Raw genomic sequence first — 15427 nt, forward strand, 5'->3', positions numbered from 1 at the left:
GAAGGCAGCGTGGTGAAGAAGGTGCAGCAGTGCCTCTTCAACCTCAGTAGGCAGAATAAATTGGGCATATCACCAAAAGCACTCACAAACTTTTACAGATGCACAATTGAGAGCATCCTGTCGGGCTGTATCACTGCCTGGTACGGCAACTGCTCCGCCCACAACCGTAAGGCTCTCCAGAGGGTAGTGAGGTCTGCACAACGCATCACTGGGGGCGAACTACCTGCCCTCCAGGACACCTACACCACCCGATGTCACAGGAAGGCCATAAAGATCATCAAGGACAACAACCACCCGAGCAAATGCCTGTTCACCTCGCTATCATCCAGAAGGCGAGGTCAGTACAGGTGCATCAAAGCTGGGACCGAGAGACTGAAAAACAGCTTCTATCTCAAGGCCATCAGACTGTTAAACAGCCACCACTAACATTGAGTGGCTGTTGCCAACATACTGACTCAACTCCAGCCACTTTAATATTGGAAATATTGATGTAAAAAATGTATCTCTAGCCACTTTAAACAATGCCACTTAATATAATGTTTACATACCCTACATTACTCATCTCATATGTATATACTGTACTCGATACCATCTAATGTATCTTGCCTTTTCCGTTCTGTACCATCACTCATTCATATATCTTTATGTATTTTCTTTATCCCTTTATATACATATTCTTTATCCCTTTACACTTGTGTGTATAAGGTAGTAGTTTTGGAATTGTTAGATTACTCGTTGGTTATTACTGCATTGTCGGAACTAGAAGCACAAGCATTTCGCTACACTCGCATTAACAACTGCTAACCATGTGTATGTGGCAAATACAAATTTGATTTGCAAATAGTCTGGGTAGCCATTTGATTAGCTGTTCATGAGTCTTATGGCTTGTGGGTAGAAGCTGTTTGGACCTAGACTTGGCGCTCTGGTACCTCTTGCCGTGCGGTAGCAGAGAGAACAGTCTTTGGCTAGGGCGGCTTGAGTCTTTGACCATTTTTAGGGCCTTCCTCTGACACCGCCTGGTATAGAGGTGCTGGGGCAGGATGCTTGGCCCCAGTGATGTACTGGGCCATATGCACTACCCTCTGTAGTGCCTTGCAGTCGGAGGCTGAGCAGTTGCCATACCAGACAGTGATGCAACCATGCTCTCAATGGTACAGCTGTAGAACCTTGTGAGGATCTGAGGACCCATGCCAAATCTTTTCAGTCTCTTGAGGGGGAATAGGCTTTGTCGTGCCTTCTTCATGACTGTCTTGGTGTGTTTGGACCATGATAGTTTGTTGGTGATGTGAATACCAAGGAACTTAACGCTCTCAACCCACTCCACTACAGCCCTGTCGATGAGAATGGGTGTGTGCTCGGTCCTCCTTTCCTGTAGTGCACAATCATCTCCTTTGACTTGATCACGTTGATGGAGAGGTCTTATCAAAAAACTTAATGATGGTGTTGGAGTCGTGCCTGGCCGTGCAGTCATGAGTGAACAGGGAGTACAGGAGGGGACTGAGCACGCACCCCTGAGGGGGCCCCTGTGTTGAGTATCAGCGTGGCAGATGTGATGTTACCTACCCTTACCAGCTGGGGGTGACCTGTCAGGAAGTCTAGGATCCAGTTGCAGAGGGAGGTGTTTAGTCCCAGGGTCCTTAGCTTAGTGATGAGCTTTGAGGGCACTAAGGTGTTGAAAGCTGAGCTATAGTAAATGAATAGAGATGGCATCATCTGTGGATCTGTTGGGGGCGGTATGAAAATTGGAGTGGGTCTAGGGTTTCAGGGATAATGGTGTTGATACGGGCCATGACCAGCCTTTCAAAGCACTTCATGGCTACAGACGTGAGTGCTACGAGTCGGTAGTCATTTAGGCAGGTTACCTTGGTGTTCTTGGGCACAGGGTCTATGGTGGTCTGCTTGAAGCATGTTGGTATTACAGACTCTGTCAGTGACAGGTTGAAAATGTCAGTGAAGACACTTGCCAGTTGGTCAGCGCATGCTCGGAGTACACGTCCTGGTAATACGCCTGGCCCGCCCTGCGGCCTTGTGTATGTTGACCTGTTTAAAGTCGGGATGCATGATATATCGGTAAGCATGTCGGAATCGGACGATATTAGCTAAAAATGCCAACATTGGCTTCGGCAAAACCGATGTCAAAGCTGACGTGCGTACCTAAATAATGTAGGTAGATCCCGTAATGATGCCACGAAAAATATAGCACTGCACGTGCAACACCTAGCCTACAATGTCTGCTGTGTAGATCGAGCAGTCATTTGAAAGATTAAGAACATTTCAGCCAGACAACTCAAATGCAAAATCCATTAACGCCAAGATAATGGAATTCAATGCCCTTGATAATAAACCGTTTTCTGTTGTGGATGATGTTGGCTTTCGCCGATTGGTCGAGCACAGTGGGTCGATGAGGATTTCCTACTGAGGAAAGCCTCATTGCATGCTTAAGAATGTGATGGTTCTCTTACCGCTGCTGCCATTTCAATGGCGTTTGAGAACATGTTTGAAACACGAACACACACACATATCAGATATCGTCCAAAAAATGTCATATCGGTGCATCCCTAGTTTAAAGGTCTCACTCACATCGGCTATGGAGAGCGTGATCACACAGTTGTCTGGAACAGTTGATGCTCTCGTGCATGTTTCAGTGTTACTTGCTTCGTAGCAAGCATAGAATTGATTTAGCTCGTCTGGTAGGCTCATGTCACTGAGTAGCTTGCGGCTGTGCTTCCCTTTTGTAGTCTGTAGTAGTTTGCAAGCCCTGCCACATCCAACGAGCGTCTGAGCTGGTGTAGTACGATTCGATCTTAGTCCTGTTTTGCCTGTTTGATGGTTTGTTGCTTTGCTTGAAAGCGGCAGCTCTAGCCTTTAGCTCAGTGTGGATGTTGTCTGTAATCCATGGTTTATGGTTGGGGTATGTACGGACAGTCACTGTGGGGGATGATGTCATCGATACACTTTTTGATGAAGCCAGTGATTGATGTGGTGTACTCCTCAATGCCATCGGAGAATCCCGAAACATATTCCAGTCTGTGCTAGCAAAACAGTCCTGTAGCTTAGCATCTGCTTCATCTGACCACTTTTCTATTGAATGAGTCGCTGGTGCTTCCTGCTTTAGTTTTTGCTTGTAAGCAGGAATCAGGACAATAGAATTATTGTCAGATTTGCCAAATGGAGGGTGAGGGAGAGCTTTGTATGCATCTCTGTGTGTGGAGTAAAGGTGGTCTAGAATTTTTCTCTTAGGTTGCACATTTGACATGCTGATAGAAATGAGGTCAAACGGATTTAGGTTTTCCTGCATTTAAAGTCCACGGCCACTAGGAGCGCTGCTTCTGGATAAGCGTTTTCCTGTTTGGTTATGGCCGTATACAACTCGTTGAGTGCGGTCTTAGTGCCAGCATCGGTTTGTGGTGGTAAATAGACAGTTTATCTATATTCTTCGTAGCTATCTTAGTAAATAGTGTGGTCTACAGTTTCATGAGATACTCTACCTCTAGGTGAGCAAAACCTTGAGACCTTAGATATCGTGTACCAGCTGTTGTGTACAAATATACGTAGGCTGCTACTCCTTGTCTTACCAGAGGCTACTGTTCTATTCTGCCGATACAGTGCATAAGCCGCCAGATGTATGTTGTTCATGTCGTCGTTCAGCCACCTCTCTGTGAAACATAAGATATTACAGTTTTTAATGTCCAGTTGGTAGGATATACAGTTGAAGTAGGTTGGAGTCATTTAAAACTCGTTTTTCAACCACTCCACAAATTTCTTGCTAACAAACTATAGTTTTGGCAAGTCATTTAGGACATCTACTTAATGCATGACACAAGTCATTTTTCCAACAGTTGTTAAAACATATTATTTCTCTTATAATTCACTGTATCACAATTCCAGTGAGTCAGAAGTTTACATACACTAAGTTGAATGTGCCTTTAAACAGCTTGGAAAATTCCAGAAAATGATGTCATGGGACAAATCCTCCCCTAACCCGACGCTGGGCCAATTATGCGCTGCCTCGTGGGTCTCCCGGTCGCGGCCAGCTGCGACAGAGCCTGGGATCGAACCCGGGTCTGTAGTGACGCCGCTAGCACTGCGATGCAGTGCCTTAGACCGCTGTGCCGCTCGGGAGCCCTGGAATTCAAATTTCTGATTGAATATCCAAAAGTTATTTACGGCTGTCGGTAATAATACAAGAAACATTCTTAGCAAATAATGTAAGAAATAACACCAAAGAATACTGCAAAGTTGGCTAGGAGCTAGAAACAGGTCGGCGCCATCTTGTCTGTCAAATACATGAAAAACATTAATCAAATAATTTCCAATTACAACAGTCAATTACGTTGCTTGTCCTTTTTAATCTGTGATTTTTTTTAAAAAGCTGGTTTCAATGCATGCTGTTTCTAAGAGGTGTTCTCTCTTGTAAAGTACGGGATTCCTAAAGCTCTCTGGCCTGTCCCTCACCCCTCTCTCCCAGGGATCTGTCCTACATCAAGATTATGGACGTGGGCCGGAGGTACCTGGTGAACCAGGTCCAGGACCACATCCAGAGCCGGATCGTCTACTACCTCATGAACATCCACATCACACCACGCTCCATCTACTTGTGTCGCCATGGAGAGAGTGACCTCAATGTCAAGGGCTGTATTGGAGGAGACTCTGGACTCTCCCCCAGGGGCAAGGAGGTATGGCTAACTCTATCCCTAGACTTGATCTCTTCCTTACATATTCTACTTTTTAATTTCTTTAATATTGAATAGGTTTACATATTTTTTAAATTCTCTTTTCTCTTTTGTGTGGATTTTTTCCATGTGCAGTTTGCCAATTATCTGGGCCAGTTCATCCAGTCTCAGGAAATCAGTGATCTGAAGGTGTGGACCAGCCAGATGAAGAGGACCATCCAGACAGCTGAGGCAGTGTCTGTGCCATACGAGCAGTGGAAGGCGCTCAATGAGATAGACGCCGTAAGAACTAAACTTTTCAATATTGCACAGTGCCACCTGTGTGACTGTGTGTGATATCAAATTAAAGTTTTTGGTCGCATACACAGTTGGGCAGATGTTATAGCAGGTGCAGCAAAATGCTTATGTTACTAGCTCCTAAAAGTAATCCAAATGCAATCTATTAGAGCTGGGAATTGCCATGGACCTCACAATCCGATATTACGATACCCAGGTGCCGATACGATATATATTGCAGTTCTCATGATTCTACAGTGCCTTCATGAAGTAAACTCAGCAAAAAAAGAAACGTCCCCTTTTCAGGACCCTGTCTTTCAAGGATAATTCGTAAAAATCCAAATAACTTCACAGATCTTCATTGTAAAGGGCTTAAACATGGTTTCCCATGCTTGTTCAATGAACCATAAGCAATTAATGAACATGCACCTGTGGAACGGTTGTTAAGACATTAACAGCTTACAGACGGTAGGCAACTAAGGTCACAGTTATGAAAACTTAGGACACTAAAGAGACCTTTCTACTGACTGAAAAACACCAAAAGAAAGATGCCTGCTTATCTGCGTGAACGTGCCTTAGGCATGCTGGAAGGAGGCATGAGGAATGCAGATGTGGCCAGGGCAATAAATTGCAATGTCCGTACTGTGAGACGCCTAAGACAGCGCTATAGCTACAATCTATACTAGGGGCCTCTAACAGGTTGCGAGCTACCAGTAGCTCGCCAAACAATTCTGAAAGTTCATGCAATTTTAAAGTGTTCTACCGCAAACTGTCATAAACTAATCTCACATCAGAAACTGCAACTCCCAGCTACTATCTAATCATCGCAACATTGACATTATCCCACCCCTGGTTAGACACTATTTGCTTAAACACACCATATCAGCCAATTAATTTCCTGCAATATTGCCTGGTACACGCGTCTGTTTGTCTACGCACTATGTAGCCAGCCAGTTGATGCGATAAATCTTGTGCGTTGACAGATACTTTCCCCAAAACCTTCTCAATTTAAATGTTAACTGCCAAGTATGCTTACCTGGCGGATGTATATCATTAGTATTTATTAGTTATTTGTCAATTTTGCCATGAAATGAGCAGCAGCAGTACAGAACCATCGCTAGACCGGCACATTAGACAGCACATGTGCAATTGAAGGGGAATTGGGCTAACAAATTGATTTTTTTTCTTTGTTTTTTAGGCCTGGAAGAAAACAGGTATCTGATATGATTTAAGCATTGACATGGGCTCAGAACATCAAATTCTGTTGTTTCTCTATGAACAATTGTACATTTGAGAGTGAAATAAAAAAGCAAATATCAAGAAAAGTAAAACTCAAAACCTCATTTGGGAAAATATATATTTTTTTTAATTGGGGAAGAAATCAGATTTTATAGGGCCCTCCTTAGTTGTTTATTAACCATTATTTTACCAGGTATATTGACACAAAATATATAGTACACAAAGGACCTGGAGGAAGAGTTGCAGGGGAGAGAAGAGAATATGCCTATTTGAAACCTCAAATGAAATTAGTAGCTTGTGAAGTTTCATTTTTTTCTCATACTAGAAAAGGTTGGAAACCCTTAATCTGTACATATATATACACTGGATTAATTTACACAAGATCTACTAAGAATGATGTGCAAATCACATGCTTTGTAAACAGTAGGTGTAGACTAACAGTGAAATGCTTACTTATGGACCCTTCACAACAAATTTTTTGAAATAATGGAAAAAATAATAACACAGGGATTAAATACACAATGAGTAACGATAACTTCGCTGTATACACGGGGTACCAGTACCGAGTTGATATGCAGTGGTATGAGATAATTGAGGTAGATGTGTACATATAGGTAGGGATCAAGTGACTAGGCAACAGGATGGATAATACACAGTAGCAGCAGGATATGTGATAAGTTAAGTGCAGAAAGAGTCAATGCAGACAGTCCGGGTAACTATTGGTTTACTATTTAACTAACTATTTAGCAGTCTTCTGGCCTGGGGGTAGGTGCTGTTCAGGGTCCGGGCAGCATGGGCAGAAGATATATTAGTGAGGTTTGTCAAGAACCCAGTATATATATAAATATGGAGTGTGCATAAACAGTGTAACTAAAATGCAATATACAGATGTAGATTTGGAAAATTGTGCAAGTCTGTGATTTACTAAATATCTTGCGGTGTGTTTGAGTAACTGAAGTGATGCATGTGTGTTTATCCTCAGGGTGTGTGTGAGGAGATGATGTATGAGGAGATCCAGCAGCACTACCCGCTGGAGTTTGCAATGAGGGACCAGGACAAATACCGCTACCGTTACCCAAAGGGAGAGGTGAGTGAGAAGAACATTTTCTAATGCCTCATTTGTTAAATCATCTTTATGTATTATGAAAGTGCTCTGCCAACCTGAATGCTGGTTTTATGTGTCAAGAAATATGTGTGAGGACTTGCTTCTGCTGAAGAGCTGTACAGTTCTTAACAATGTTTTTGACAAGCCAGCACTTAGATATGGCCGTTTCCATACTTTCATGGAATGTTTGGGATTGACAGAGTAAGGCATTTGTGAAAATTCTATAGCAATATATAGTTGGAAAGCAGCTGTGCGTTTGGACAATTAAGACACTGCAGTAAATAAAAATGTGTCAGTCTTGTCCAGGACCGGAATCTACACAGACCGGTGCGCCATAGCCAATCAGAGCTACAGTAGGACTATTTGCAAATAAGCCATTTGCCACACTGGCCTGCAAAAATTGACTTTGAGCTGGACTGTGTTTACAGGCAGTAGCGTCAGTGTGACTTTAGACCATTAGAAAGCATTTGCCAAAATATACACCTGAATAGATTTCTGTAAATATTTAAGTACTGTACCACAGGCATCCATACATTTGGAAACTTTACAGTCCTATTGATCAAACAACCATGAACAGATAGGCTTTCTCCCTCCCTAAGATCAACAACTAAAGTTAGCCAGAGCGAGATGAGCTAAAATCTAACAAGGCAAAAGTAGATAAACTCTCAAACTTTTTCAGCTTGAAGTTGGCTGTCAAAATTGCACTGATTAACGATGGGGAATAGTAGCCTGCTCACCCTTGTGCAGCTTGCTTGCCAATGCATGCTTGTCCCAACGCAAGTTTTGACAACCGAATGGGGAACTGCCTGCCTGCCCATTTAATCGATGCCAAATACATTTGATAAACAACAAAGAGATGTGCTTGTTACCTGGATAAGTTGTTCAGCTTAGCTAGCTAGCAAAGCAATTCACATTTCTTGTTGGCTAAGTAAATGGCACCTGCATCTCTAGCTGTAGCCACCGAAAAACGATATGAGAAGGAAAAAGTCAGCCACTCATCCACTGACATGACATTCTCCCAGCAGCTTGCTAACGTTAGGCTGTGTTTTTAGCTTGCTAAATAAATAGCTACATACTATGCATTTGGATAGTTTCCAGACCCCTTCACTTTTCCACATTTTGTAACATTACAGCCTTATTCTAAAATGTATTTAAATAAAAATAAAATCCTCATCAATCTACACACACTACCCCATAATGACAAAGCGAGAACAGGTTTTTAGAATTTTGGGGTAATAAAAAAAAAATTATAATAATAATTTACATAAGTATTCAGACCCTTTGCTATGAGACTCGAAATTGAGCTCAGGTGCATCCTGTTTCCATTGATCATCCTTGAGATGTTTCTACAACTTGATTGGAGTCCACCTGTGGTAAATTCAGTTGATTGGATATGATTTGGAAAGGCACACACCTGTCTATATAAGGTCCCACAGTTGACAGTGCATGTCAGAGCATAAACCAAGCCATGAGGTCAACGGAATTGTCCGTAGAGCTCCAGACCGGATTGTGTCGAGGCACAGATCTAAGGAAGGGAACCAAAAAATGTCTGCAGTATTGATTGTGCCCAAGAACACAGTGGCCTCCATCATTCTGAAATGGAAGACGTTTGGACCCACCACCAAGACTCTTCCTAGAGCCGCCCGGCCAATCTGAGCAAAAGGGGGAGAAGTCCTTGGTCAGGGAGATGACCAAGAACCCGATGGTCACTCTGACAGCGCTCCAGAGTTCCTCTGTGGAGATGGGAGAACCTTCCAGAAGCACAACCATCTCTGTAGCACTCTACCAATCAGGCCTTTATGGTAGAGTGGCCAGACGGAAGCCACTCCTCAGAAAAAGGCACATGACAGCCCACTTGGAGTTTGCCAGAAGGTAATTAAAGGACTCTGACCATGAGAAATGAGATTCTCTGATCTGATGAAACCAAGATAGAACTCTTTGGCCTGAATGCCAAGCATCACGTCTGGAGAAAACCAGGCACCACTCATCACCTGGACAATACCATCCCTATGGTGGAGCATGGTGGTGGCAGCATCATACTGTGGGGATGTTTTTCAGCTGCAGGGACTGAGAGACTAGTCAGGAATGAGGGAAAGATGAACGGAGCAAAGTGCAGAGAGCCTTGATGAAAACCTGCTCCAGAGCACTGAGGTCCTCAGAATGGGGCGAAGGAACACTTTCCAACAGGATATCGACCCTAAGCCCACAGCCAAGACAATGCAGGAGTGGCTTGGGACAAGTCTCTGAATGTCCTTGAGTGGCCCAGCCACAGACCAGACTTGAACCCGATTTCAACATCTCTGGAGAGACCTAAAAAATACCTGTGCAGCGTCGCTCCCCATCCAACCTGATAGAGCTTGAGAGGATCTGCAGAGAAGGAGAGAAACTCCCAAATACAGGTGTGCCATGCTTGTAGCGTCATACCAAAGAAGACTCGAGGCTGTGATCGCTGGCAACGGTGCTTCAACAAAGTACTGAGTAAAGTGTCTGAATATTTATGTAAATGTAATATTTCAGTTTTAATTTTGTATTAATTTGCAAAAATGTTTTCTACATTGTTTTCCACTGTAGACCACATTACTGAAGATAATTTCTCATCTTGTAGTATTTGTCTGTGCCCTGTTTTTTGGTTGTTTTTTTTACCCCCTGCCTTAAGTTTTTGTCACCCTTTTTGGCCGAGTGAGAGTCTTGGTTGGTCTGTCTCTCTGAGTGTATCTAACAGTTGACCTGTCTCCTCAGTCCTATGAAGACCTGGTGCAGCGTCTGGAGCCGGTCATCATGGAGCTGGAGAGGCAGGAGAACATCCTGGTTGTCTGTCACCAGGCTATCATGCGCTGCCTGCTGGCATACTTCCTGGATAAGACCGCAGGTCAGTCTGGTTGTCTCTCCTGGATAAGGCCGCAGGTCAGTCTGGTTGTCTCTCCTGGATAAGGCCGCAGGTCAGTCTGGTTGTCTCTCCTGGATAAGACCGATGGAAGGTGTTGTTTAGTCTCCTTTTTGCAGATCTCTTTTGTAATAGATTTCTTGGTAATGTTTGTGTGTTGTTTCTCAGAGGAGCTGCCCTACTTGAAGTGCCCACTGCACACCGTGCTGAAGCTCACGCCAGTGGCTTATGGTAAGACTGGCCTTCCACTGCTATGCAGTCCTGTCTGTACCTACTTCAATGTTAATTGTGAAATAACAGAAATATTTCACATTGGATTTAGTTGTTTATAATGCAAGAATGCACCTTTCTGTGCCCTGTGTTTTCAGGCTGTAAGGTGGAGTCCATCTACCTAAATGTGGACGCAGTGAACACTCACAGAGATAGACCAGAGGTTGGTATATCTACATACTCACACACACATACTGATTTGGTGGCAGATTTGGTAAACATAAGGGGGAATCTGTGCTATGCTTGACAGATGACTCTAAACTCTGTAAGCTGTGCAGCTGTAGTGCTTTTCAACAGTCCTGGTTGCAATGGCTTCATAATCAGAGGAGTGTTTAATAGTAATGCTTAGAGTGGATTCTTTATTGTAAAGATGTCATGTGCACTGGTATCAGTACTAAAGATGATGATAGTGACTCATGTTGTGACCTTCATCCATTGTCCATCACCATTTCACACGCTCATCCTGAATACACCAAATAGAGGATAGTGGGATGGAACGACATGATTCATGATGTTATATCATCAGGTGAAATCTGTGTGATTAGGAATCATGTTCATGACATTTCTTTATCGTATACGTAGAGAAGCATTTAGGGAGTGTAACTATTCAAATTAACTTTGATAATGAAATAATGAAATGGACTTTTATCACATCCTGGACTCTGTTTTCAGCTGGTGCTAAGGAGGCGCTAGTGTCAAATGCACATTAGTTTGCAATTTAGGCATGTAAAAAATGTCAGACTGACATTTTCCAGTCCTAACGCCAGGGTTGTCAATTTACCTGTTGAACATCAGCTCGTTTGCACTGAGGTGGGAGGGGTGGCAATATTTGAGGTGTGTCCTTTAAAAACAAATGCAAAAGTTACAATTTCATGCAGCACTAATGGTACATTTTTTTAAACTCACAAAATGCAGGTCTTAACAGTAACGCTGTTGATAATGGCATGATTTTGAGAGCAGAAGTGCAGCCTATCCAGCCACGATGCACAGGGCCCATGGAAGGAGAGATGTTCCAGTGAACCTTGTATTTAGAAACCTTAACAAATGATTGATTTCCGCCCCTTTCATTTAATTGGATTAAAAAACAAGCATAGCCTACCCTCCCGTTAATCAAGGCTGGTTTAGCAACATCGCATAGGTGTGCCTTTTTGTCCTGGCCAAAGGTAGCTTTTCAATAAATGGTTTCTACTGGGAGTGCTTTTAAATATTGGAGGTTTAAGCCCTTGTGCATTTTAATTATTCACAATTCACATACCTGCGTTTTGCTTGTTCAAGTAGGTTATCCATCCCCACTACTGATTTACCGAAGACATGCTCTTCCAAAATATTCGGTCCTCACAATGCCATATCAACAACAGATTCTTATTTTTTTTTATGATACAATTGACAGGAGCCTAGTATTGGCTTGAATGCAATTGACATTTTGTCTGCTATTTCTGGAGAAGTGCAAATGTGATCTGTAAGGGGGTTCCATGATGTTTATAAAACATTACAGTTGTGAAGTGTAACGGTGAGTGGACATTCCCCCAATCTCTTTACATTGGATCTTTATCCAGGTCCTGTGGAAAGTTTGGATGTGAGTAAAAACCTACATAGTCTTATTTGCCTGGTCTGTATTATGTGCCCATGGGGAGCAGTTATGGTGCCTGTAACTGTATTGAGACATTGCCTATTTAAAACAAGTTATTTTGTTTTTATTAGGATTGTGGACTGTCATTTTAGGCCTTATCAATAGCCTAGTGAATTTAATGTTGCTTGTTGACTACGTTTGGCATGTCCAGACTGCAAATTACAGTAGACATTGCCCCTGTATCAGTGCGAATGCTGTTGCCTATGTTTCCATATTGAAGCAATGTGTTTTAGAACAATGTGGGCTGACATGTTCAACATATTCAGCAAACTAGGCTATAACGGACTAACATTCAAATTGGAGTTGCAATACATAAAAGACCATAAATACACAACTTGAAGCAACTGCATATTTAGCCATGGTTTATGTTCTGATTGGCCAGTGAAGGGCCAAGTCTTGACACACTCAACTTATTTATTCATCAAAACCCAGCCCTTTCACGCCACCACCAACTACTCTGCCTATAATTCCGGTTGTGAAAATGGCAAAAATATTTCTGACTCACCCTGAACCTATACCGCTACCACCAGCGCTAAGATTTACCATTGCGCTAGGTTTGTTAGAATAGAGCCCCCTCTCTTTCCCACCCATCCTCCCATTATAGCTATTTTGTTTCCCTGATGTTTGACCCCAACCTTTTGTTTCATTGCTGAACAGAACGTAAAGGTGTCGCGGATGGCCGAGGAGGCTTTGCTAACAGTACCAGCTCATCAGTGAGATGGTATCCCTCATGCTCTCACACTCCCTTCTTTCCACTCCTCCTTCTGGCCCTGCCCCATTAACTTGTCCTTCAATCAGACACTTAGTCCTCAGTCACTCCATACCCTCTTTACTTCCTGACATCAGAAGTACTCTGATTTGTTTTGGAGTATTCAATAATAATTCTAATGAACTGGAATCTAGTTAATTTGTAAATATCCCTACCATAAGGGTCTGGTTTTCTTTTTTTTGTTTGTTGACCTGCTGCTTTTTTTCTCCAAATTGACATAATGGTTTTGTAAATCAATGTTGAACTGCCAACTGTGAAGCGATTTAACCCGAAGCACATTTCATTTCAAATATTTTCATTTTAGGATAACCTTTTTTTTAAATTTAGTCTCATGGATGTATGTCACTTTTTTTATTCGGGAAGCTCAGTATTTTATTATTATTTGTCAGTAGTGAGTCTGTGGATTTCAATGTGACTCACTGTCTTAATTAGTTTAAAAGTTGAATGTGTGTCTGTCAGTGTTCATAGCGTTGCACAAATGTCTACTTGATGAGGTAGTGTTTTGCACCTTTACTCTCTTTAATTAGTTATTTTAAAAAATTCTTTCAGTTTAGTGTATTTTTAATTTGATCAAGTTAAATTAAATGTTAATTTTATAATCATGTCTGAAGATGGCCCAGAGGAACACATTTTTTATTAGAATGTGAAGGTTTCTGCTCCATATGGAATATGAGGAAGTAATTGACATATCACTGTTTACTGGCTATGTTAATAAAATCGACTTGACCAGCCCTGCTGTATTTTATGTATCGATACATTGACCCTCACGTTTTTGTTCTATAAATGTCTTCAGAAACATCTTTTACTGTGCAAATGCAGAGCATTTCGTCCTCAACCGTTATTAATATGCAGAGGCTGTATTGGAAGTAATTTCCTCAGTAGACTACTAATGCCTATTCATCAGACTCAATATAAACACCTGTTTGTAGAACGGTGCTTGACCTCTTCCTGACACCATAACAGTAACTCTCCTCATCCACAAAGCCAACTGCAAAACATGCCTTTTTCATACACACAGCTGACCAGGAACAATAATGGTCAGTTGTCTAAACTAATATCTATTTCTCTAAACCATTATCTCTGCCGCAAACATAAACAAACCTCACTTTGTATAGCACAGTGTGTCTCTCACTGAAAAGAAATGCCTTGTTCTAGGACTTCTATGCCTTGAAGCTATGGGGGATTTGAACATGTCCCTTATTTTGAAACTCCATGGATTTGAGATTTGATTCGTCATTCTGATGTGTCTTCAAAGGGATGTAAAACGTGTATGTTCCTCTTTCAGAACGTCAACGTTCATCGCACCACAGAAGATGCCTTGCAGACAGTCCCACCTCACCTCTGAAATGCAAGCCACTCGGATTGAAGTTTGGGCTCTCCTCTACCTCCCTGTTACTACGTGTCATTACTTGTGTCTAGTGGTACAGAGTCAATGGACATTCTATCTGTGCAACTCACTCAATTGATGGTTCTTTGTTGGGCGATGTAATGTTTTCACAGCCTGGTCTCAAAGCAAAACATACAGTACGAGTCAAAAGTTTAGACTCAGTTTAAACTCATTCAAGTTTTTTATTTTTTATTGTACTATTTTATACATTGTAGAATAATAGCGAAGACATCACAACTATGAAATAACACATGGAATCATGTAGTAACCAAAAAAGTGTTAAACAAATCCAAAAATATTTTTGATTCTTCAATGTAGCCACCCTTTGCTTTGATAACAGCTTTGCACACTCTTGGCATTCTCTCAACCAGCTTCACCTGGAATGCTGTTCCAACAGTCTTGAGGGAGTTCCCACATATGCTGAGCACTTGTTGGTTGCTTTTCCTTCACTCTGCATTCCAACCATCCCAAACCATCTCAATTTGGTTGAGGTCGGGTGATTGTGGGGCCAGGTCATCTGATGCAGCACTCCATCACTCTCTGTGCTCAAGTAGCCCTTACACAGCCTGGAAGTGTATTGGGTCATTGTCCTGTTGAAAAACAAATGATAGTCCCACTAAGTCCAAAACAGATGGGATGGTATATAGCAGCAGAATGCTGTGGTAGCCATGCTGGTTAAGTGTTCCTTGAATTCTAAATAAATCAGTGTCACCAGCAAAGCACCACCTGCATGCTTCACGGTGGGAACCACACATGCGGAGGTAATCCGTTCACCTACTCTGCGTCACACAAAGACACAGGAGTTGGAACCAAAAATCGCAATTTTGGAAAATTGGACCAATGGATAGATTTCCAGTGGTGTAATGTCCATTGCTTGTGTTTCTTGGCCCAAGCAAGTGTTTTCTTATTATTGGTGTGGTTTCTTTGCAGCAATTTGACCATGAAGGCCTGAGTCACGCAGTCTCCTCTGAACAGTTGATGTTGAGATGTGTCTGTTACTTTAACTCTGTGAAGCATTTATTTTGGCTGCAATTTCTGAGGCTGGTAAGGCTAATGAACTTATCCTCTGCAACAGAGGTAACTCTGGATGTTCCTTTCCTGTGGCAGTCCTCATGAGAGCCAGTTTCATCATAGCGCTTGATGGTTTTTGCAACTGCACTTGAAGAAACTTTCAGAGTTCTTGACATTTTCAGA

The 15427-nt window shown here is 42.3% G+C and overlaps 1 protein-coding gene across 4 annotated transcripts in view; it reads left to right on the forward strand.

Moving 5' to 3' along the window:
• pfkfb4a (6-phosphofructo-2-kinase/fructose-2,6-biphosphatase 4a) overlaps nt 1-15188 on the forward strand; it is a 39370-nt gene extending 24182 nt beyond the window's left edge. For 2 of the 4 annotated variants that reach the window (XM_020491819.2, XM_020491808.2), the window contains exons 8-14: nt 4469-4676; nt 4809-4955; nt 7171-7275; nt 10033-10162; nt 10346-10408; nt 10546-10610; nt 12735-13577. In XM_020491819.2, the coding sequence (XP_020347408.1) occupies nt 4469-4676; nt 4809-4955; nt 7171-7275; nt 10033-10162; nt 10346-10408; nt 10546-10610; nt 12735-12794 (778 nt within the window). In that variant the 3' untranslated portion in view covers nt 12795-13577. Of the gene's footprint in view, nt 1-4468; nt 4677-4808; nt 4956-7170; nt 7276-10032; nt 10163-10345; nt 10409-10545; nt 10611-12734; nt 13578-14131 lie in introns of those variants that run through there. The other 2 variants (XM_031803249.1, XM_020491814.2) reach the window with 2 other exon arrangements.
• Nucleotides 15189-15427: the final 239 nt, after the last annotated feature.

This window comes from Oncorhynchus kisutch, linkage group LG1 (genome assembly GCF_002021735.2).
Source record: "Oncorhynchus kisutch isolate 150728-3 linkage group LG1, Okis_V2, whole genome shotgun sequence".
NCBI lineage: Eukaryota > Metazoa > Chordata > Actinopteri > Salmoniformes > Salmonidae > Oncorhynchus > Oncorhynchus kisutch.